This window comes from Xyrauchen texanus, chromosome 44 (genome assembly GCF_025860055.1).
Source record: "Xyrauchen texanus isolate HMW12.3.18 chromosome 44, RBS_HiC_50CHRs, whole genome shotgun sequence".
Taxonomy (NCBI): domain Eukaryota; kingdom Metazoa; phylum Chordata; class Actinopteri; order Cypriniformes; family Catostomidae; genus Xyrauchen; species Xyrauchen texanus.
The window spans coordinates 14,006,200-14,030,434 of record NC_068319.1 but is presented as its reverse complement, the minus strand read 5'-3'; the positions used below and the strand labels follow the sequence as shown (position 1 = coordinate 14,030,434).

Sequence of the window (24,235 nt, the reverse complement as noted above, 5' to 3'; positions counted from 1 at the left end):
AGCAGTGCCAACAGGCGTTTACGCAGATTAAAGCTGCACTTTGTGGGGGCCGCTTTTGCATGCACCTGACTTTTCTCTCCCTTTTCTATTGCAGACGGACGCTTCAGACAGAGGGCTGGGGGCCGTACTCTCGCAGGTGGTGGAGGGGAGGAGCCCGGTGCTGTACATTAGCCGGAAGCTCTCCTTAAGGGAGACTAAGTACAGCACCGTGGAAAAGGAGTGTCTGGCCATCAAGTGGGCGGTCCTCACCCTCCGATACTACCTGCTGGGGCGGGCCTTCACCCTCTGTTCGGATCATGCCCCACTCCAGTGGCTCCACCGCATGAAGGATACTAACGCCCGGATCACCCGTTGGTATCTGGCTCTCCAGCCTTTTAAGTTCAAGGTGGTCCACAGACCGGGGTGCAGATGGCTGCCGCCGACTTCCTCTCCAGAAATGGGGGAGTGGTAGGCAGGCCGGATGACGCCCGGCCTGAGTCGGGCGGTGGGGGTATGTGGCAGCGGGGCGTGGTCAAGCGCCCGTCCGGGAGAGAGAAGCGGTAAGGGCGCTCACACCTGGGCCAAATTATGTCTAACACCTGTCTCTAATTGCAGTAGAGTGAGGAGAGCGGTTAAAATGCCAGCAGCCACAGAGGAGGGGAGAGTGACCGACAAGCAGACCCAGTGTTTTGCCATTTATACGTAGTGTCTGTAAAGTAGTGTGAAAAGAAAATAATTAAAAGTTTACCGTATCCTGGAGACCTGTTTCCTGTTGTCCTTGCAGAGAGAGAGTTTTACAGCTGTTTTTTCAGTGTCTTGCACAGGAGTGATGCTTTTTATAGACTCTGTTTCAAATTAAAAACAACTTCAACTTCTTTAAATGCTTCTTGAGACACCTGGGTTCTATAATATTTGTTGTGCTGCATCTATTTTTGTATTTATTTTTATTTTTAAGCACAATACCGCTTTAGGACTGAATGGCCCCTAAGAACTAGTAAAGTGCTATGCTGAAGGTTGAGTGGGATTGTGTGGACGTTATTTGCCAAATCAGATCAACCCCTCAGTTCATCATTAGAACTCCAGTCAATTAAAACTCTTTATCATGCAGAATTGCTTTTCTCTCTTCCGTTTAGCAGCTTGTGAGTGGGGTGAACTGTCTGGTCATGTGCTAAAGTGCTGCTCTTGAGTCATCCTGGTGATTTAGCATACATCTGCACACAAAAACAGAATGATGATGTCTTTCCTGACTGATCTAGTCAGTGTTTGCAAGGTGAAGGTCAATGGTTGGTTGATTTTATTAAGCTAATACTGAGCATTAAGGGTCTTCTTCCTAGCTGTCTTAATGCTGGAATATGGGATTTCCCAGAATGCTTGACCAGTCTGGGTTTGTTTGCTGGGCAGAATGTCTGTGCGCACATATCTGTGAATACTGGTGCTGTAAGAGATTTAATTTTTTACTATACAAGTTTGTTTTAAGAGTTTTTCTTTGACCAGTGCCCTTTCACAAAACTTCAGAAAATCCAAGATGGAAGAGGAGATAATAAATATGTAGATAAAATATATTTAATTAAATAATGAAAAGCATTGACTACATTTTAGTCTAAAACAATTTTCCTGTGTGGGAGAATGAAGTTGCTGTCTATATAGAGCTTTCCAGATCAGTCACTTATGAGGTGCCATTGGTAATAGGATGCTGCCTTAGTAGGCTGTAGGCTGCAGGACAACTTACGAAGTTTTGGAACACTTAAGAAGTTACTTTAAATGCTTGTCCTGATAGGAGAGAAAATAATGAAATGATGTGGAATGAAGACTAATTTCCATTCTGAGCACATCGATTGCATATCTCTCTGGATCTAAGAAGTGCTGCCCATTTACAGATGGCAATGTTAAATTCATTCTCAGTCTCTCTGGCTGTTGCATATTTAACCTTCTGTTTAATCAAGCAAATCAGAGGTTTAAAGGAAGTGTGTGTACACACACACTCTCGCATGCATGGTTAAACTGGCAGTAGGGGCTACACAGAAACTCGTCCACAACTAACGTAGTCTACACCGTAAGCCTGAAGTCGACTAGTCGCTCGCCACATGATTTATAAAGCATGTCTTAAGGAAATACAGCGAGTGTGATGCCCGGTGGCTCTGTGCTGAAAAGATACCTGAAATAGTGCCTCAATAAGGCCTATATGATGGATACTGTTCACTCTTTCAAGAACACGACAGTTCAACAACAGTTAGAAAGACCTGTCGGAATACATCCTGATTGTGTTGGGACATCTGAAATGGATGCTGTTCGATCCTCCAAGAATGCAGTTCGTCGACAGTTTAGAAAAGGGCTTTCAACTTGGAGTCCACTGACATGATGGAATGCATCCCCATTGACATCTGCATGCTTGAACCCATGGCCCCCCGAAACCTGCAGCTACAGGTAGTCCAGGCTAAGCTAAATATGTTTAGACACTATGGGTCCGTTCCAAATCTAGTGAGCTTCCTTCAGAGGCAGCATTTTAAGGCATTATAGGCGCAGTAGTTGTGCAACCCCAAACAGGCAGTGCTTGGGGCGGAAAGGCCTTGTAATGGGGCAGGTGTGATCAGCTATCCCAGAGAGGAAGAGCAAGAGAAGGAGAGCGAGATGAGAAAAGGCTGGCACGGCCTCTTGCGTGTATCTAGTTACCGCTCTGATATGTTATAGATTATTATAAAGGCCTACTTCCCGCTTGGTACAGAGGAAGTGTGTGTGAGTCATTGATATGAGAAATAGAGCAGTCTTCCTTTAGCTCTCTCTCTCTCTCTATCTATCTCTCTCTCTCTGTCAGCGTGAGTGGAAATGGAAGGCTCAGCATCCTTATCCCACCAGCACACATCAGTCTTGTGAGCACTAGAGCTGAAATCTGTAGACCACAGAATGGAGGTAGCTGCACTGCAGACTTACATGTTTGTGCGTATTTTGATATATTGAGACAACAAGGAATGAATTTGTTTCTCATGATTTTACATGATTAAGGCTATGCATAAATGATTGAAATTAGTATGTGTGTGTGTATGTATATATATATATATACTGTATATATATACATACAGTTGAAGTCAGAAGTTTACAAACACCTTAGCCAAATACATTTAAACGCAGTTTTTCACTATTCCTGACATTTAATCGGAGAAAACATTCCCTGTCTTAGGTCAGTTAGGATAACTACTTTATTTGAAGAATGTGAAATGTCAGAATAATAGTCAAGAGAATGATTTAGTTCAGCTTTTATTATTTTCATCACACTTCCAGTGGGTCAGAAGTTTATATGCTTTGTTAGTATTTGGTGGCATTGCCTTTAAATTGTTTAACATGGGTCAAACATTTTGGGTATCCTTCCACAAGCTTCTCACAATAGGTTCATGGAATTTTGGCCCATTCCTCCAGACAGAACTTGTGTAACTGAGTCAGGTTTGTAGGCCTCCTTGCTCGCACATGGTTTTTCAGTTATGCCCACACATTTTCTATCGGATTGAGGTCAGGGATTTGTGATGGCCACTACAGTACCTTGACTTTGTTGTCCTTGAGCCATTTTGCCACAACTTTGGAGGTTTGCTTGGGGTCATTGTCCATTTGGAAGAACCATTTGCGACCGAGCTTTAGCATCCTGGCTGATGTCTTGAGATATCCACATCATTTTTCTCATGATTTCATCTATTTTGTGAAGTGCACCAGTCCCTCCTGAAGCAAAGCACCCCCACCTGCCACCCCCATGTTTCACGGTTGGGATGGTGTTCTTCAGCTTGCAAGTCTCACCCCTTTTCCTCCAAAAATAATGATGGTTATTATGGCCAAACAGTTCAATTTCTGTTTCATATCTCAACTCTATTGAAAACTCTATTCTCCATGGCATACTCTCAAAACTCACCAAGTGCCCCACTCGTCATTGCTGCACGTGGAGGATTTTTTAATGAGAACTCTTTGAAGTAGTTTAAGAAGTTCTGAGCATTTTTTTTTCCAAATTGTAATAGTAATTTTTCACGTTATTGATACATTAATGATCAGTTTATACATTGTGATCAGTTGAATGCCACTTTAGTGAATAAAAGTTCCCATTTATTTCCATAAGAGCAACATTTGTACATTATTCCAAACCTTTGGCCACCAGTGTAAGTGCATGTAAACTTCTGACTTCAACTGTGTTTGATATACACTCACCTAAAGGATTATTATGAACACCTGTTCAATTTCTCATTAATGCAATTATCTAATCAACCAATCACATGGCAGTTGCTTCAATGCATTTAGGGGTGTGGTCCTGGTCAAGACAATCTCCTGAACTCCAAACTGAATTTCAGATTGGGAAAGAAAGGTGATTTAAGCAATTTTGAGCGTGGCATGGTTGTTGGTGCCAGACGGGCCGGTCTGAGTATTTCACAATCTGCTCAGTTACTGGGATTTTCACGCACAACCATTTCTAGGGTTTACAAAGTATGGTGTGAAAAGGGAAAAACATCCAGTATGCGGCAGTCCTGTGGGCGAAAATGCCTTGTTGATGCTAGAAGTCAGAGGAGAATGGGCCGACTGATTCAAGCTGATAGAAGAGCAACTTTGCCTGAAATAACCACTCGTTACAACCGAGGTATGCAGCAGAGCATTTGTGAAGCCACAACACGCACAACCTTGAGGCGGATGGGCTACAACAGCAGAAGACCCCACCGGGTACCACTCATCTCCACTACAAATAAGAAAAAGAGGCTACAATTTGCAAGAGCTCACCAAAATTGGACAGTTGAAGACTGGAAAATGTTGCCTGGTCTGATGAGTCTCGATTTCTGTTGAGACATTCAGATGGTAGAGTCAGAATTTGGCGTAAACAGAATGAGAACATGGATCCATCATACCTTGTTACCACTGTGCAGGCTGGTGGTGGTGGTGTAATGGTGTGGGGGATGTTTTCTTGGCACACTTTAGGCCCCTTAGTGCCAATTGGGCATCGTTTAAATGCCACGGCCTACATGAGCATTGTTTCTGACCATGTCCATCCCTTTATGGCCACCATGTACCCATCCTCTGATGGCTACTTCCAGCAGGATAATGCACCATGTCACAAAGCTTGAATCATTTCAAATTGGTTTCTTGAACATGACAATGAGTCCACTGTACTAAAATGGCCCCCACAGTCACCAGATCTCAACCCAATAGAGCTTCTTTGAGATGTGGTGGAACGGGAGCTTTGTGCCCTGGATGTGCATCCCACAAATCTCCATCAACTGAAAAACAAAGAATAGAATTAATGGGAATTCACCTCTGCACCTCTGGGCCTGCAATGGATGCAGATATTGTTTACTCCTCCTCCTCTCTATGATGTGATCACTGTTCTGATGTTAGTTACAGCTATTAGACCTCAGAAAGTCTAGCACATGGCCCTCTACCTTCTACTGCCTTGATGTGGTTCAGTGGTTGGTGGAATAAAAAAATAAAAGGTGTGTGACGGAGCAGTCGAAAGATGTAAAGTAAATTGTGACAGATTCAATTTCCATTGAGAAATAAGCATTGTAGTTACTAAACACTTCTCTGATTATCTTTGAAGCTCACTTGAATCTATTCTAGCCCCATGTCCCAATCAGCTCCCTATGTCGTGAATCAGTAAATCTTGAACACGAATTCAGGCACTGGTAAGGATACTGATCCACTGAACATTGGGACCATTATGACTCAATCACACGCGACACGTTAACAAGCTAGCGCATAGAAGCGCAGCTGTTATTAATCAGCACCATCCTTGAATAAATGGATATTATGGTTCATTTTCGTTGAGGATATTCAAATATACAGTGTTATAATAACAGATAAATGGCATAAATAAATATATTAGAGTGCATTTTAAACCTCCTTTTAACTCACATTTTTAATAGATTGTTTCACTTTCATGGTTTCATGGCTTGGAATTCATTGTTTTACACTTGTGCTCATCTTCTAATGACTTGAGAGACTTCAGAAGACTTCCGGGAAGGGAATATAGTGTGCAACAATGCTCCCTGGTTTTTACGGTGCATTGTGGGATTTTTTTAGGGAGTGAACATTTCAGTGCACTGGAATGATTCTGCGAATGAGACAGCCCTAAAAATGGCTGACTCAATGATCAGTGCCCTGACTACTGAACTAGAGAACTGATTGAGATGCATCCTAGATCGTTAGACATGATGGTGCTTTGGGAGATGTTCTACAAACCAGTACATTTTATACTAAAATTGTGTATTTAGTCATTGACTTTCTAGGCAGCACTGCAGCTGCCTTTGGTTTCAGACACAACCGAAAAGAGGTAGGCCTATATATTTTTATCAGTATTACCAGCAGGAAGTGTGTTACCCACCGTTTCCTCATTATCTGTTCATATTCATGGCCTGCTGTTTTGCTCACTGACAAGTTGAGAGGTTTGTTTTGATGCTAATTTTCCTTATTAAACTCCCTTCTGTCCACTGAGACTCAAATTTGTTTTAGAATGTTGTTTAAACAAGTGGTCATAGACCAGCCAATAAGAGCAGTTTCCAGTGGAAACACTGAAGGCCACCGGCTGAGCTGCCTGTTTTCTATCTTGCTTAGGAAACAGCTGTTTAGTGAATTAAAACAATGTACTCTCTGATTTTCACTGATAGTAGGGGGTATTATCACACAACTAGCTACAAAGAATTAAGAAATTGCCCGGAGCTGGCACCCTGTTTTCATTTGATACCCAATTTGTTTTAGCCAGTTGCATTTGCTGAGCCCTACAGATACAGGTGAGGTTATTTGCTTATAGGCTGGCATAAGGGATGGCACTTGAGTACTCGAAAGTGAAAGCAGTGATTCAACAATTTAGAGGCTTTTTAAACCGCTTTCTCAAATTAAGTTGTGTAACTGGCCACCATTTCTTAATCATATTTATCTTATCACCTTTTTGCCTTCTTTTGCCATTTTAAATAGGCCTGCGTTAAAGTACAAAAAAAAAATAATAATAAAAAATTAATCCATGTTTTCTCGCTATTAATGTGAGGTCATAAAAACGGCATGCATAATACCATAATTATATATAAAAAAGAACAAAATGCTATGCAGAAAATAAGGGGGCCTTGGGGCTAAAATGCTACCAAAAAGAACAAATGTGAAGGTGTGGGCCATTTTATTTTTATTTGTAACCTGCTATAGTTCTTAATGTTCCAATATAGTCCAAGTTATACATATTATGGCATAAAATATAAGTTGAAGTTTCATTAAATTGATTTATTTGACAGACACATATGACACAGTAATGTTGTACTGTAAATGGTTAGAAAAAAAGCCCTCATAAAGGAAAAAAAGTGCCCCTAAAAAGCATGTCACAACACATGACATACCAACCTCCCAAACATGTTTTATGTCAACTACCCACATAGGCAGAAATCTGTCTGCGACCTGCCTCGGTCTGACTCGGTTCCACCCCTTCACTCATTTACTAATTGTCAGCGACATGATGACATTGTATGTGTGTCTCTACCTGTCCTGGTTCAGTAATTGCCAAGGACAGGATCCAATCTAGCTGACATTTTGTGTCTTCCACTGAGAGAGGCCCTCTGCCCATTTAAAAAGTCTTCTTTAATTAAGGGGTCAGCTATTCAACTAAATTTAATTTAGCAAGATTTCTTGCTTGTCTTGAAGAACCAAGCATTCTCCTCTCTGAACATCTCCTCCCCTTGCATCTCTTTTATTAGCCACACCTTAATTCAATTACCCTTCATTAAACTTCCCAAATTGATTAAAGCAGAACAGTTTTATTTTGACTGACACCCGTTGGCACTCGCTTATTATTCATCTCTATTATCTTGTGTTGCTCCGTTGCTCCATTTTCAGCACTGCCCAGCATTTAGAAAGTTCATCAGAGGCCAGAGCACATTTCCTTGTTTCTCAGGGCATGTAGCGATGAGTCTGCACTTCTGAACTGTATTTAGCTTTGTCTGCTGATTCTTAAATATGCAAAACAGTTTTGCTCTGGAAAAAGGGGTCAATTCCACACTCAACGCAGTGTAATCACGCAAAAGACGCGTAACGTGCATAACTCATGCCGTGACTTAGATGAGTTTGGCCATGGAGATGTTAAAGTTTCTCATTTGGTTTAGAACTCATTTCAACAAGTAATTTCTTCACTTGCATGTGGTACTTAGTATCAGACAGCTGTGTGTGTGTGTGTGTGTGTGTGTGTGTGTTTGTGTGTGTGTGTGTGAGTGTGTTTTCTGTCAAAGCTTTTGAACAATAAATGTGTTCATGAGTAACAGAGGATTATGAATGCACTATTCAGAGTGCTATTTAGATTTTTAATGCCATCTAATCACACTGTTAATCCCCATGTTGGCATAATGTAAAATGTACTCCGAATGTACTTATTGTGACTCTTGTTTTCTGTATGTGTGATTTTCTTGCCTGGCTATACTTAAAGGGACAGTTCACCAAAAAGGATCATTCCTAATTTATTCACCCTAATGCAATCTCAAACTCTTATGACTTTATTTCTCCTGCGGAAAACAAACTAAAATATTTCTAAGGATGTTTGTTGTGAATTTGTCCACACAATGTAAGTCAGTGGGGTTCAAAATTTTCAAGCTCCAAAAGTACATTAAGGCAGCATACAAGTTATTATTACGACTCGTGGTTTAATCAGGGGTGGAAAGAGTACTGAAAAATCAAACTCCAGTAAAAGTACTGTTACTTTCCAATAAATATTGTGTGAGTAGATGAAAAGTACCTGTTCTAAAAACTACTCAAGTAAGAGTAAAAGAATAGCTCATTTAAAAGTACTCATGAGTATTGAGTTCGAAAGCTATGCCGCCTTATAATACACACCGTAGCCGCAATTTCAAAATGTGGCATACATACTGTAATTATATCGATTAAACTTAACTTGCATTAAATATGGAATTTTACTGTAAAAATTTGTATGTCTGCTAAAAATAGTTATTATGCCAACTTTTAGGAGTATGCTAGCATTTAGATTACCTCAAAGCTAATAGACATGAGCTAAAAGCCACAAAACATTTTTTTTGAATTCATGCAGTAACATTATTTAAGGCAATTATAATATAGTTAAGAACCATAATAATAAAAAAATATTAAAATAGAAGTGATCAGGAAATCCCCAATTATATAGTTAGGTAAAGACGCTTTATATGCACATTGGACCTCAACCAGCAGGCCACTGCCCTCTCTAATAACAATTAACAGAGTTCATGATTCCTCATTAACCTGCTGGTGTGGACTGATGGCTTCACCCACAGCTGATTCAGCGGGGATATTCCACCATAAAACATGTCATTATTTTCTGCTATTCAACTCACTCATTTCATCTCCTGATTAACAGGCTCTGATCCTCATGCTGACTCAAGCCAGATTCGTGATTGTACTATTTTAATCCTCAAGCCAGAACAGTTTTACCGTACTTCCTGACAGACTAGGGCTGCTTGTGAAACCTGAAATTTCCTTGTTTCAGTGCCAACACATACTTTCGGAGAAACAGTAGCCAACAGTAGTCTCAGAGATGATGGGTCTCTTGGTGTGGCTGACACTGTCAAAATGAAGAACAGTATATACTCTGTTATTAGTGTGAAGAGTGTCTTTTCTTGACCGACCTAAAGGAAACTATATGACTGCTTGATGTGTCTATTGGCCTGAATTGAGAAGTGTCATGTTAACAGCATAAGGTCCTTTTAAGGAGCAGCAGCTCTGAATTTTTCTTTCATGGACTCACACTTTTTCTCACACAGTTATTTGACAGGTGTTTTTGTCATTGTATGTGTGAATGTGTTTATTGGTAAATTTTTGACGGTCAGTGTTTATGAAGCTGTTAGAGAAGTCAGAGTAGAGTTTGGGTGTGACATTTCTCCGTAAACTCTGCTACTGACCTCAACCTCAATTTTGTCGCTGTCAGAGACATCATGAGAATATGTGAGACATTATATTTTATGTTGTATGTCATACATGCTTCATGACTTATGAATAACTATAGAGTCATAGACACGTAAACAGTAAGAAAATATTGATGGTTTAAAAGGATAGTTCACACAAAACTGAGAAATCTGTCTTGTCGTTTTAAACCCGTATAACCTTTCTTTTTGTTGAATAAAAATAAATAAATAATTTATTTAGAATTTTCTTTTTCGGGTGAACTATGCCTTTAGGTTGTTTTTCAGGGAGAATTTCACTCAAATGTTTAATATATTTGTATAATATATTATAAGAGGTATTTGTACCCCTGAGGCTTTTGCAAGACCAGACACCTTTCATTCAAAAGAGAACTTCATGTGAATTGCTAAGGCATTACTATTTCTCATACTATTTCTTACATTTTTTAAAACCCTTTACCCAATGTGTTAAATTTTAATGTGTAACTTGTCCTGCACCATTTGAGCCACTGATATGAATACCTCAAATTGTGCAGCTTTTTGAGGAGAGGTGTATTACATTCCAAAGCATATTGCCTAGTGAACAATAAAAAAGTAAAAAGTCCCATTGGTTTATGCTGATGGAGGGACCCAAACCATATCTATCGATAATAATATTATAGAGACTTGGGGGTGAACTATTTTGCAAACACTAGCAACTGCGTAGCAATGTGCTAACAACCACCCAGAATTTGGTTTTGCACAGCTAAGCACCATTTCCATCAGAAAATGTTCACAGACAGTACTTTTATTTAGTTTTCATAAAGCAGCCACTGAAGTATTTGGTGTCTGATTGAGCACAGTTCATTTTGATAGCCCAAAGCAATTGGATGTTTATCAAGATGAATTTACATGAGCCTAATCCTAGTGTGCTTTTGTGTGTGTTTGTTTGATTCCAGGACAGTAGTGCCATGGAAAATGTTCCGGCAGTGCCTTCATGACGTACACCCCATCAGCTCTGGGTTGGAGGCCATGGCTCTCAAATCTACCATTGACCTTACCTGTAACGACTACATCTCTGTCTTTGAGTTCGACATCTTCACTCGCCTTTTCCAGGTAACCCCTGAAACCCCAACCCCCACAAGCAGACAAGCTCTTTCAGAGCGTCACCCCTCAACACCCACAAACTCGCATCAGGCCTACTTATGTTATGCTAACATTTAAATGTCAACTTCTAGCTGAGAGCAACTTATCGTAATAATGTAAGTGAAACCAAAGGAACACCCTTGTTTTTCTTTTTCTCAAGTGTGGGTTGATCTACTCATTCTGCGCAGAACCTTGCACATAGATGGCTCATAAGTACCATGACATTATTACGTTTAAATAGAAAACATCAAAAACATCTGGCGTCCCACTGTAGGTAGTCATTACACAACGTCTCCTTGTAGTGATGGAAAATAGTGCTAATAGTGGGGATCACCTCCGAGTTTGTGTAGCGTGGCAGGTTTGTTTTACGCAGAGGAATCCCTTCTGGAAACAATTAGACATTGTTCTTCACCACAAAACACACATGCTAATAAACCTTTGCCTGCAAAAACCTTATTTCATATCAGGTACGAAACACTCATGAGTCTACCTACTTTTAATATCAAAGTCAAGCTTTTGCTTCGAAATACTAGAATTCCCATAAACGTAGTGGAAGGACTCACACTGTTTCGTCACCGTGGATTTGTGTTTACATATGTGAGTCAGTCAATGAGCAAGATGGAGACGATGAATGTGATGTTTGTATTTTTTATGTCTTCTGTTGTGACTTTCCCTTCTGAATCACCACTTATGACCCCCGCTACCTTACAGCCAAACCCAACAAAACTAAACACTCCTTTTAACACCCAAATTGCTTAAGTCTGGATTAGTTCAGTCTGCCTGTGGCAACTTGATGCTTGTATGGGGAAGCGGAAACAGCACAAGTTTTTCCATTTTTCCACATATCCACAGTATCAAAATGCACAGCTGCTTTTCATTTAGCTAACATGTCTGGATGAGTATATTTATGGACATGTGTCTTTTAGTCCATGTCTATTAGTTTTAAAGTCGTCTCTTTGCTTGTGTACTCCAAACTGTTGACAGAATTCACTATTGGCACATCTATTAATTTAAAATGTGCAGTCTTCATAATATTGATGACACATGTTGCACTACACATATCTTTGTCCAATCAAAGGCTCTCTAGAATGAGAATTTAACCATCTGTTAGGTCAGTGATGGTAAAAATGCAATGTATCAGCAAAAATAGCTTCTGCAGTCTGACTTTCATTTTCTGAGCTATTCATAGTTTAGCAAATTACTGTTTTTCTGACTTCCTAAACCAATTGCCTCTCGCTTAATTTAATTTCAAAGTACTTCAATTCCATGGTTGTTTTACATACATACGATATTGCCAAAGTATCAATAAAAATGGTAAAACATATCAGTGACAGAAAAAATAAGGTACTAATATTGGTAAAAATAATCATAAGTAGACATTTAAGCAATATGTGATATATACAGCAACTATAAACAAGATATTCATACATTTTATGAAATGGTTAGTTGTTTTTCATGAATCCAAGCCAGAAACAAATTGTCAATGCCAAAAACACAGACAAGTGGAGTGACATGTACAGTGAAATGTCCCAGTGCTGCTATACTAAATATCAGCACTATTGGAAAGCATTTTGTCTAATCAGATTAGAGGACCAGAGCTAACTGTTCTTTTGTAAAAACTCCTGAGTATGGTGGTCAAAGCAGTGATTGTTTATTTGGGTGTGCAATTCATATATGAATTTGGCTGCAGCAATGAAAACACTCTTTCTCTCTCTGTAGCCTTGGGGCTCGATTCTGAGAAATTGGAACTTCCTGGCGGTCACTCACCCTGGCTATATGGCCTTCCTCACATATGACGAGGTGAAGGCACGTCTGCAGAAGTACATCAACAAACCTGGCAGGTACAGTCTCATCTGCATGTATGTGTGTGTATGTTTGCTGTAATAGATGTACCATCTGCCGTGTGGTGCAGAGGGGGAGCCAGCTGTTTTTTGCCGCTCTGCTGTATTCTGGCAGACGACCTGCTGCTGGGAAAGAGGGAGAGGTGAAGATCTTAGTTTATTACAGGAGGCTCAGATATAAAGACAGACAGAGACACTTTGTCTGCACTTGTCTCACCCTCTCTTTGGCCCTCCTTTTGTGTTTGTAATTTAGTACAATGTTTCCAGCCTTTTTTGTTATATAGCCCTATATCCCCACCAGTAAAGCTCAGGTAACCCAATCATCGACAACATTCCAAGTTAATAAGTTAAGCTCAATCAACAGCATTTGTGGCATAATGTTGATTACCACAAAAAATAATATCCTCCCACATTTCTTTAAATAAAGAAGACTTAATGTGTCTAAATGACAGGTAACGTTCCTTAAGAGCAATCTCAGTTGAATTGCTTGGCGGAAGGGCGGGAGCAGAAGTTTGCAGTAGCAGTACGTCGCTGTGGGGACCGTTGCCATAGGCAGACGGCAGTAGTTAAATGCAGTCTTTTTAGATTAGCTGATTTGAGAATCGGCTTTGCATCTGTGCTGAAACAACTGTAAGGTCTAGAGTCAGACAGCAGGTGCAATTACACAGTACTTAAAGTCATTTAACACAACAAACAAATAAAAACAAGGCAATAAAATAAGAAACTTTTTGGGAGAAGACACCCTCTGTTTGATTTTCAAGAGGAAAACAGGCCCTGTTTAGAGGCTTTCAGAGCTCTAATGTGAGTGTATGTGTTTGTCAGGGAGATGTGGCTATACAAACAGAAGGAAATAGAGGACAGTGGGTGGTCGTGGTAGAACCCAAGGAGATAAAGTCATACGAGTGTGTGTATTTTTATGTGTGTGGTGAAGTCATTTACCATGTACATGCACAAACACACACATTAAGTTCGCTTCTACCCACAACATTCACCTAGCAAAATCAATCTTTTGACACACTATGCTATTATATTCAGATCCATTTACATCAGGGTGATTTGTCATGAGAGACTGGGCGGTATATCTAACATATTTACAAAGATTTTGCTGCCGATAGAAAATCAAGCCAATATTCGGAATATTATGCTGATATTAATGTGTTATTTTTTTCATTTGACGTTAAAGCTGAAGTGTGGAATATCTGCGACACTAGCGCAACCGAATGGAATTGCGTGTGTGTGTAAGGGTCACTCCTTTGAGGGTGATAGTAATTTGGCTTGTTGCCCATGACAGTCACTTCACATTTCCCCCTCTAGACATCCTCATTCAGTCTATCCTCCCCTCCACACTCTCAGTCTACCAGGATCAGTGTCTGCCCATCTCCAGAGTGCTGAATAACCAGTTGCTGAAAGTGTATTTACCTAGAGAAACAAAGAGCTCCAACAGTTAGTCTGTCGTCCTCTAGACTCTCTCATGCAATGGAATGAACAAACAAGCCTAAAACAACTCTAATTATTGATCAAGCAGTGATATTTTATGAATATGAACCATAGTAATCAAGTGCTGGTCATCTGTTCCACTGTTGAACTGGGATTTTGTTTCTTATTCCAAGAGTTTCAAACACATAATGTGGGTAGTTGGCATAAAACAATCAAATGAACATTAAGATTTTAGGTTAAAAAAATCCATGTGTGTTAGTGGTAGTGTATATTTTAGTTTTTTTTTTTGTTTAGTTTTTTTAAATTTTTTTTACCATTTTTAATTACTTCACAAAACATTGTTTCAGAAGGAGTATTAAAGTTTTACAGTTGGATCCGTTTCCATGATAAGAATATAAGACATCTGCTTATCAACACCTCATCAAGCTTATCTGCAACATATTGAACCGTTCATGTGGGCAACGTAAGTTTGTATCTGGCTTGCAATTGTCCCCCAATTATTTCCTGTTCTCTTTCTACTCCCTTCTCAATATATAGTATTAGAAAGGCCAAGAATAAATCATTGTAATAGAAAAGTTGTGAATACAAGGAAAAAAGTAATCTTGTGGTCCTTGTAACCCATATAAAAAAGAAGCAATAACAACAATCCTGAGAGAGAGAGAGAGAGAGAGAGAGAGAGAGACATAAGAAAGATGCAGTAATGGAGCTGAGAGTTTGAATTTGAAAAAGCAGTGTATGTGTTAATGAGAGTGATGAGACTGAACAAAAATCTGTGCGTGAAGAGTCGTGTCCAGCGTGAGAGCAGCACAGTGGAGCATTATGGGATTAATCACATTTAACACAGAGAGCTCCATTCATCCCGTCACTAGCAGCTGCATTAGAAATAACTCTTATGTAATCAAGAAATCCAGCAACAATCCCTTACATCAGGCAGCTTTACCCGTGATGAGTGAGTCAGGCTGTGCTTGTGTGTTCTTACAACTCTGGTAGTGTTGCAAAAATAGTTGCTCAAATATCACTTTTATTTATGCATTTGTCATATCAGATGATCTTATTTATCTTTATTGGGGCATCACTTTTGCATTTAAGAATTATTGTTTTGTGACATGCTAGTTCTGTCATCACATGGTGGTGTTCATTTTTGTCTGTCTTTATAATCACATTTCGTAATTAAGCCCGTTGCTGCTATAAATCGAGTTCTGAGCAGCCACGTTATATCTAGAAACCTTGTTCAGACTAGTGGTAGTCTGATAAATATATTGGCCAGGATGATTAATCAGGGCTGATATTTTGTATTTTAAAACGTTCATTTTGTGACATGAGGAATTAATGCAGTTGCTGCTATAAATTGATTCTGAGCATCCTTGTTATATTTAGAAACCTTTTTCAGACTACTGGTAGACCGATATATATCAACTAGGACTATTAACCAACTGCTAAGCAATGTCGATCTGTTCTTTCATTCTTCTATCATCCATAGTGTTCCTTTCCTCTGGTCACGGTGACTGGCTGTACCACCCCGATGCTGAAAGGGGATTGAATAGAAAAGTTCAGTCTGGTACCAGCCAATATCTTAATCCTGTCTGAGTTTGCTGCTAGGCAGCTGCTTAACTGAAAATTGTCTTTCAATAACTGAAATCATGTGCATTGCATTTTCTTTTATCTTTATTACATTTCTTGTTGAAGGGTTGACTTTATCCATATGGTTCTGGTTTGCTCTTCAGTATAGTTTGTTCTGTTTTAAGTCTGCAAATTTAAGGAGCGTCTTATTTCATAATTGCTTGATTCCAAAACTGTGACATGAATAAATATTTTTCTTAAGCCCATAATCGACTCAAGCCTCTTTCTCACATGAAAATAATAAGCACAAAATGTTATATTTAAATCTAATCCTTGCTTTGCTGTTTTAGTAATGGTAATTGTCAACAGTTTGTGATGCACTATGGTTTTTACAATGGATTTCAAGTTGGCTTTTTTCTCTCTCGCCAGCTACATCTTCAGACTTAGTTGTACACGGCTAGGCCAGTGGGCCATCGGCTATGTCACCAGTGACGGCAACATCCTACAGACCATACCACACAACAAGCCGCTGTTCCAGGCACTCATCGATGGATGCAGAGAGGGCTTGTAAGTCCTGCCTCTAAAGATCCTGAGACTGATTGAACATGCCACTATTTATCAGAACCATGGCCCCAATCCCATTCTGCATTTCCTGTTCTCTTCCTCCCATCATTTCCTGCCTTCATTCCTTCTGTTTATTTAAGTAAAATTGGTATTAAGGCCGAACACTAGTAAACTGAACTATTCTTGCTCAAACTTAACTAACTAAACTGTAACCCGCTTAAAGTTGCAGTGTATAATTTCTGTGCCACTAATGGCACCAAATGGAATTGCAAAACTAATAAATTCCAAACAGGTTTCCCAGACAGTCCGCCAATCTGCCATTGTTTGAAAAGCTGGCAGTACTGCTCCAGACACACACACTACTGTATGAGATGCTTTTGGGCTTTCAATTCTGTTTCATGCCACTAGTGATGCAGAATGTGCACCCTTGGACCATTAAACTTGTATTCTTTCTCAAATATAAACCTAAAAGTTTTAGAATCTGTATTTTCTGGATCAAGGTCCAAAGTCAGTATCTTCCTATTCTATTCTGTTTGACCTTTTTCTTGAAAACAGCTTCTGTCGTAAAAAATTGTCTCTGAAGCATCCTGGCAGTGCAGTATGTCCTTATAAACTGTCAGTTTCTCTTGTAAACAAACAACACACACAAATCCAAAACACTCTATCCCCCTCTGTTTCTTTTTGTTGGTAGGTGTCTTACTGGCTTGTCTGTTTGAGGCATCATGTGCATGTTTTGCTTCATGTAGCTGTCACCGTTGATGTGTCAGCTGCCTCTGTTCAACCTCACTCTGGCTTTGTAGCTCCGTCTGTATGTCCCAGTGTCACATGCCAATCTCATACCATCTGAGCTGTACCACACACCGTAACCCATTCAGTTTATCAATCTGATATCCTTTCATAACTCTAGACAAAATACATTGGCTCTTTGTTGCTTATCGCGGCCCATTCGGCACGTTTTGCGGCTGAATCACCGGCCCGCTCGGTTCTCCCGATGGCCATTCCACCCCTGATCGCCCCAAAAGTGCGTCATAATTTAAGTGAGTTAACTAAATTTGCAGTTTTGGGTAACACTTTACAATAAGGTTCCGTTTGTTACCAATAGTTAACAAAAGTAAACATGAACTAATAATGAACAATAATTATTGAGCATTTATTAATCTATTCAACACTATTATAGTCAAAAGTTAGTTAATGCACTATAAACTGACATTAACTAGCCATGAACAATTGTATATTTACTAACTTACATTAATTAAGATTAATAAATACTGTAAAAAATATATACGTTTTTCATTGTTTGCTCATGATACCTTATGCATTATATAATGTTAACAAATGGAACCTTATTGTAAAGTGTGTTGCAAGGCGCTGAACAAACTTCAAGAAGCGCTTCTTCGGCAAAGAATGTCCATCTGATGTGTAGGTACATACACCAATAATTAAAAAAAGTGAATGTGGAATCTCCCCAGACTAAATGACTAAAATGTCCATCTTTACAACAGTCACACACAAAAGGAGCATATTGACATGGTTCGTGGATGCGTCCCTATCCCTCTCTCTCTTTAATCATCTAATTACCTGATCCAAGATGTCTGATCCCTGCTGCAAATGCAGTTTGATTGCTGCTCTCTCACTGCAGAGGATCAGGTGATTGGACGGGCTATAAATGTGGCCCACTTTCACAGCACAGCTAATGGAGATGCCACAGAGGCAATTGCTTATGAGGTGACATTAGCTCGGCTGTCTATTTGCTTAGAGGAGAAACAGGACAAGACATGTTAAATTGTAAATGTTGTAACTTATCTCATTCCAACTCTCTATCTCTGTAGTTACCTGTTTCCTGATGGGCGCAGTTATAACCCAGATCTCACCGGCCTGTGTGAACCCACCCCACATGACCACATCAAGGTCACCCAGGTAAGTGACTGATGTGTGTTTTTGTACAAAAGAGGCTGTATGCGATTTTGTTTCTCCTGATCCTCTCTCTCAATTTTAAAGTACTTTTAATTGCCATGACAGTTTTACATTCAATACAACAGAGCAAAACATTTGGTTATTGTAATAAAATTATAACTGTAACAACATTTTTATATTTATTAAATTCAATAAACTTTCTCTTTCTGTCTTTTCAGGAGCAGTATGAGTTGTACTGTGAGATGGGCTCTACGTTTCAGCTATGTAAGATCTGTGCCGAAAACGATAAAGACGTAAAGATCGAGCCGTGTGGTCACCTCATGTGTACTTCCTGTTTGACATCATGGCAGGTACATATAAACATGGTCATAAAGCTTAAATACAGTTCCACACATCAAAGTTATAAATCTGGCTATGCACAACATCTCTAAGCATAATCTTTGCAATTTAGAATGAATCCTGACGATGCAGTTGGCTTGATTGCTATTGCTAAAATAGCTAAATGTTATTCACATGTGCAACCACTACACACAAAAAGCTGTCACAGCTTCTCTCATGCATAAAGTAAACTCATTGTATTTGAAAGCACTGCGGTGCAACTCATTGTATCACATACAATAATTCCAGTGATGCCTATTGCTCAGCTAATGGATCTTGTTAGAAGTGCTTTAATTGCGTGGATTGACCTGAATACTTAACACCATCAGGGCTCAGAGGAGAACGAACAGCAGGTAGACTGTCTCTCTCTCTCTCTCTCTCTCTCTCTCTCTCTCTTGCCATTGCCCTTGTGTTTGTCCTGATCACAGATGCAAGTGGTACGACAGTGGGCAGGTGAAGGAAAGGCAGACAGGGCAGTGAAAGTGTGCTGTCTGATTGTTTTTATCTGTTGAGTGTCGGTTTGTGAAGAAAAACAAAATTCAACAAAATATTGTGATTCTTTCTAAAATGATTCTGGAATGATCATCTAGAATCATTATCATAATTTTAAATACATTTTTAATATAAAAATTCTGTTTATTGAAATCATACGGAGGACAATACTCACAGATAACAGCAAAAACTGCACAGAGGCCCATCTGACTGTGCAAACAAACGTACGCAGAAGCATTCAGATAAGTTTGAAAGTCAAGGACAAAACTTCATTTCATCAAAAACTTCATCATTCATTTTAAGAGACCAAACAACAGCAAAGATTTGTGCCCTACATTGTTGCTGGAAAAATTTAGATCATTTTAGAGTTGGATCGTGATTTGCATAAAGATTCTCACCCCTTGTATTCATGTGTATCACTGTATGACTCTGATTAAGGGTGTTTATGATTACATAGTGTGGGGGATATGTACTGTTTATGTGTTTACAATTTCAGTACTGGCTGTACTGCCAGAAATATTCTGATCTTGAGTGTTGTCACAGCATTAGAGCTTCTCTTATGGAAAATAGGGCCACGTAAGCATCAACTCAGCTCTGATAACTTACCAACAAAAGATGCAAACCTTAGCCAAGTGGAAGAAAAGAGCACTCTGAGATTATGTTCTGCTGAACCTAGAACAGCCACACCATTTGCTACTGAGAGGTTGAGTTCCACTCATATCTGTGTTTGTGAATCTGTGTTCTGTATTGCATGATGCAGTGTTAAAGTGACAAGGCTCAAGGTCGTTGATTTCAGAAGAGCACTTCATATAAACATTACAGCCTCCCCCCATAGAAAATTAGAACACAAGTAAGGAACACTTAAAAATGTATGAAGGTCATTGCATTCGATTACAAAATATCAAACCAAGTTTCATTTATTTTCAAAGAAAGAAAGTACAAGCTGATAAAATAATAGATATACTGATCAAATTAAAGTAAAAGTATTTTGATTCTTTCTGCTTGTCAAACTAAGTTGAACATACTGTTGCTAATGAGATGAATTACATGCCTGGTTACTCCTCTTGGACAACTTCAGGGGAAAGTTTAAGAAAAATGCTGTTAATTTCAGAAACACACAATATATGAAATCAAATGCTAGTACATTTTTTTATTACCGGGGATAACCCCACATTGTGGTGCTAAAGGTATACAGTGTGAAACGATGCAGTGTTAGAATGTTTAGGAAAGTTGTTTAGCAACAAATCTAGCTTCAGTTCTCACCTCATTTAATTTTCATGCAATTTGTAGAGTCACTGAAACTTTCCCTAACTTTCATGTGCTGTTTACAAGTGTTGAACAGTGATGGCAAACGTGATAACTGGCGTGATGAAGAGACAGTATTCTGTGTTTCATGGCATATTTAAGAAGACGAATGACAAAGAGCAGATTTTTATGGCAACATTTCCACAGAAGACAGGTTGCATGTCCGTCGCGAGCTGTATTCGTGCAATCATTGTTATTAACACTACAAATGTGCAAATAAGAATGTTCACCTGGGGTTTCCAAATGTACAATGTGAAACATTGGAACATGAACACCTAGGATTCAATATTAACCCATGGTAAAGTATGAACATTGTGAAACATGAAACTGGATAACCCAGGATTCTGTTTAACAGGAATTTAGAATAACCCGAGGCTAACAATTTCAAGTGTTAAAAGCCCTTATGAGAGCTATTGGTGTTTATAAAGCAGTGATTATGTTAAAGATGTAACAGGGTGCTTCTGTTTGCAGCTATGTGGTGTGACTTGGATTGCGACCTTTACTTTTAGTTCAGATTAAAGTGTTGACTTGTGTTTGTGCCAGTGTGAGAATGTGTGAAATCTCTGTGTTGTCAACAGGATTTGTAATGTCAGTGTTTTTGTGTCAGTCTTGAGGGCTCTTTAAATCTCTTCTGCTATCGCTAGCTCATTCGTTCTCTAAAACAGCATGAGTGGCTTCCCTTTTAACCTGTCACCTGCCTATAAAAAGGACCTGACTGTTAAATAAACCATTAAATGCTCTATACTGGTTAAGAGCCTAGGAAAGTGTCATCTCACCTCTAGCTGGCAGGGACATTAATATGTATTGCTGTTTTTCTGGTAAGTTTAAGAACACACACACACACACACACACACACACTGAAAGCGGTCACAGAGTTTTAATCCATTAGAAAAGTCATCTCGGTAATGCCTCAGGGCAGCTATTTTCTATATTAGACAATAGGCAAACAAGTATTACTCCAAGAGGCTTAAGACATCTGCTTGAATGGGGAAAGACTGAATTCTCAAAAAGTTTTCTCTTTGATAAAATTTTTCGAACCAGCAATAAAATGGTCATAAGCCCTCAAAAATCAAGAAATCTCTCTCAGTCCTAGAGTGCTTAAACTCTCCTTTCAATGGCTTTAATTAGGATTAGGTTTCAAACTATGCTTTGATGTATTTCACGACCCCTGAAACCAGATGGCAGCCATGATCATCTTTTGTTCTTGTAAATATTGATGCACTTTGATTCTCCAAATTTAATGGAGGAAATGAAAAATTATTGTTTTTCATTTTGCCATGTGTAAGCTGCCACCAGATGCAGAGCACGATGACATGATGGAGTGACCGGAATCTATGGCTGTGTCTCATCCTGCTCCTTAGGTCCATACATCCTGCATCAGCATTTCGTGACCAAGAATTAAGGCACTAGGAAGGGTGTTGTAATCCTGACTCAATTACCTTCGACAGAATTACAAGGTCCCACATTAAAATGCAGCTGATATTTATCAACAACAATGCTGTGAAACATATCACTGTGCATCTTCGTTTTGTATGTTAAAAAGTACAACTCCACGATGAAAGAGAAGAAACATAAATGAGAAATAAGTTTTGTCTTTTTAATCTTCAAACAATTTTAATACATAAAAGTGTGCAGGATTGTTCTCGTTTCGTGCACATTCAAATCTCTTTGAAAGACAGAAAGTAAGTCTGAATTTGCTAAATTTTTAAAATTCAATGGCCTTAGAAATGTCAGAATCTCTTTCCTGTGCAGGACTACTGAAATAGGGAGCTGATTGAAAAAGACCTTGCGTGTGTTTGTGTGTCTAGCTTACATAGCTAGCAAAGGTTTGTAGAAAAATACATTTGGTTCCTGGCCTGGGGGGTTGGGGTCGGGGGTGGCATGTGTGTTCCAGCTGTTTGTAATCAAGCAATGGTTTTTCAGATCCTGCTAGTAAAGAGCTTCCTCATGGCAGAGGAATATTTCCACAACAGTCTGTCAGTGTTTACAGCTTTATACAAATAAGCAGACCAAGACCATTGGGATCAATATCACCAGAGGCGCTATGGCGTGTGTGCATGCGTGCACATGAGTGTGCTCATATCTGTTTTGAGTAAGAGTCTTCTGGACTTTTACATGTGTTGGAGCCTTTGTGCATGTATGTTTTCGAGTTATTGCTAGTGTGCATAGCCCTATACGTTTGTTTGAGCATTGTTAAAAGCAGTTGCTGTCAACTGGTGGTACGCAACCCAGCAATGGACCAGAGGTCTGTTCTGATAGGGTTGCGTACAGCTGGAGAAAAACAATGCATCATAAAATGCAACTCACCGTTTAATGAGTTGGGTACAGTTAAGATATTAAGGGAGAAGAAAATGCTTTCCACATTTTCACTTGGTAATATGGCAAATACTAATATAGTAATTGACCCAATGTTTGTTCCATGTGTTAGGTTGTTAAATCACTAATGCTAATGTTTAAGCAGTAACAAAATTGTGAATTTCCATATTGAATGTAATTTTGCATATTGTTTGGTCATATATTGTTAGTTATATTAATAAATGTCACATTTGTTTTTAATGTAAAGACTGGGTCCTGAAGCAAAACCAGTTGAGAACGTTTTGAGAATGTTTTTAATTTTCATGTTCGGTTTAAAAATCAGTGTGGTCCTCTTGTGTCTTTTCTGCAGGATTCTGATGGTCAGGGTTGCCCGTTCTGTCGCTGTGAGATCAAAGGGACCGAGCCCATCATCGTGGATCCATTTGACCCACGCAACGAAGGAGCCAAATGCTTCCTCCTGGACCACTTCTGCTCCCCCATGCTGGACCTGGACGATGATGATGACAGAGAGGATTCATTGGTCATAGACCATATCAAGAAGGTACAACATCGAAAGCACTTTATTCTTGAGATTCCCATACATTTAAGTGAACATAAAATCAAAGTGGACCCTGTTTACTTTCTCAAAAACATTCCTGGTGCTATTTTGCACAATTCAACAGTATTAAATTGTTCCAACGAAAAAAAGTATTTGTAAAAAGTAACTTGCTTTTACACTGACATCACCAAGCCCTCTTGTTTTTTTTAATCCTTCCCTCAAACCAGCTGTCAAATAGAGACCACAGCCAGCTAGCTACATCGGTCCATTCTGGCATGAAACCGCCCACTTCCCATGATCCAATCAGTTCCCGATAGTTAAAGTCATGTCCCATCTCCATTTTTTTTCATCACACAGAAATATGTCACACAACAAAAGTAAAATGGGTTTAGTTTACTGATGTTATCAGTTTACTTACTTTTGCCCAATCCTGCTCTGTAGATAAGACTTTATCAGTCACTGTCGTCATTCCAGGACCAATCCTATTTTTTCTAGTGTTCTCAGTCTCATTCTTCACTGGATTTTAAAGAGCTCTATATCCTTTTATATTGCTGCAAGAACTCAGAACCCCCACCACCAGCATAAATGTCAGTCTCTTTTATTAGAAAAAATACCTGTCGGAACCTGCCTTATGAGGATGCAACCTCTACAGCAATACCTAGTGGATTCTCATTAAATGATAGTGCTTTGAGAGGAATGGAGGGCACCTTCTGGCAGGAACATTTTTGAATTGAAATGTAAAGTCGTTTTTTTGCAAGAACTGCAGAACATTCTTGTAAAGAATATTGGTCTCTTAGTGGGTGTGAGGTAGTTTGTACTCTGTTATAAAGTTATAAAGCAGGGCACATACAGTCCATTTTTCATTTTTGATTATTTCACTTTTGCTGTGCGATTTGTGAAGCAAATTTAAT

The 24,235-nt window shown here is 39.2% G+C and overlaps 1 protein-coding gene across 4 annotated transcripts in view; it reads left to right on the top strand.

Moving 5' to 3' along the window:
* The window catches only part of LOC127636489 (E3 ubiquitin-protein ligase CBL-B-like), a 91,741-nt gene that overhangs the window by 47,324 nt on the left and 20,182 nt on the right, over positions 1–24,235 (top strand). For all 4 annotated transcript variants that reach the window (XM_052116973.1, XM_052116971.1, XM_052116972.1 and 1 more), the window contains 6 exons: positions 10,793–10,949; positions 12,699–12,820; positions 16,247–16,384; positions 18,211–18,298; positions 18,514–18,645; positions 23,136–23,327. In XM_052116973.1, coding sequence (XP_051972933.1) covers positions 10,793–10,949; positions 12,699–12,820; positions 16,247–16,384; positions 18,211–18,298; positions 18,514–18,645; positions 23,136–23,327 — 829 coding nt within the window. The remainder of the gene's footprint in view (positions 1–10,792; positions 10,950–12,698; positions 12,821–16,246; positions 16,385–18,210; positions 18,299–18,513; positions 18,646–23,135; positions 23,328–24,235) is intronic.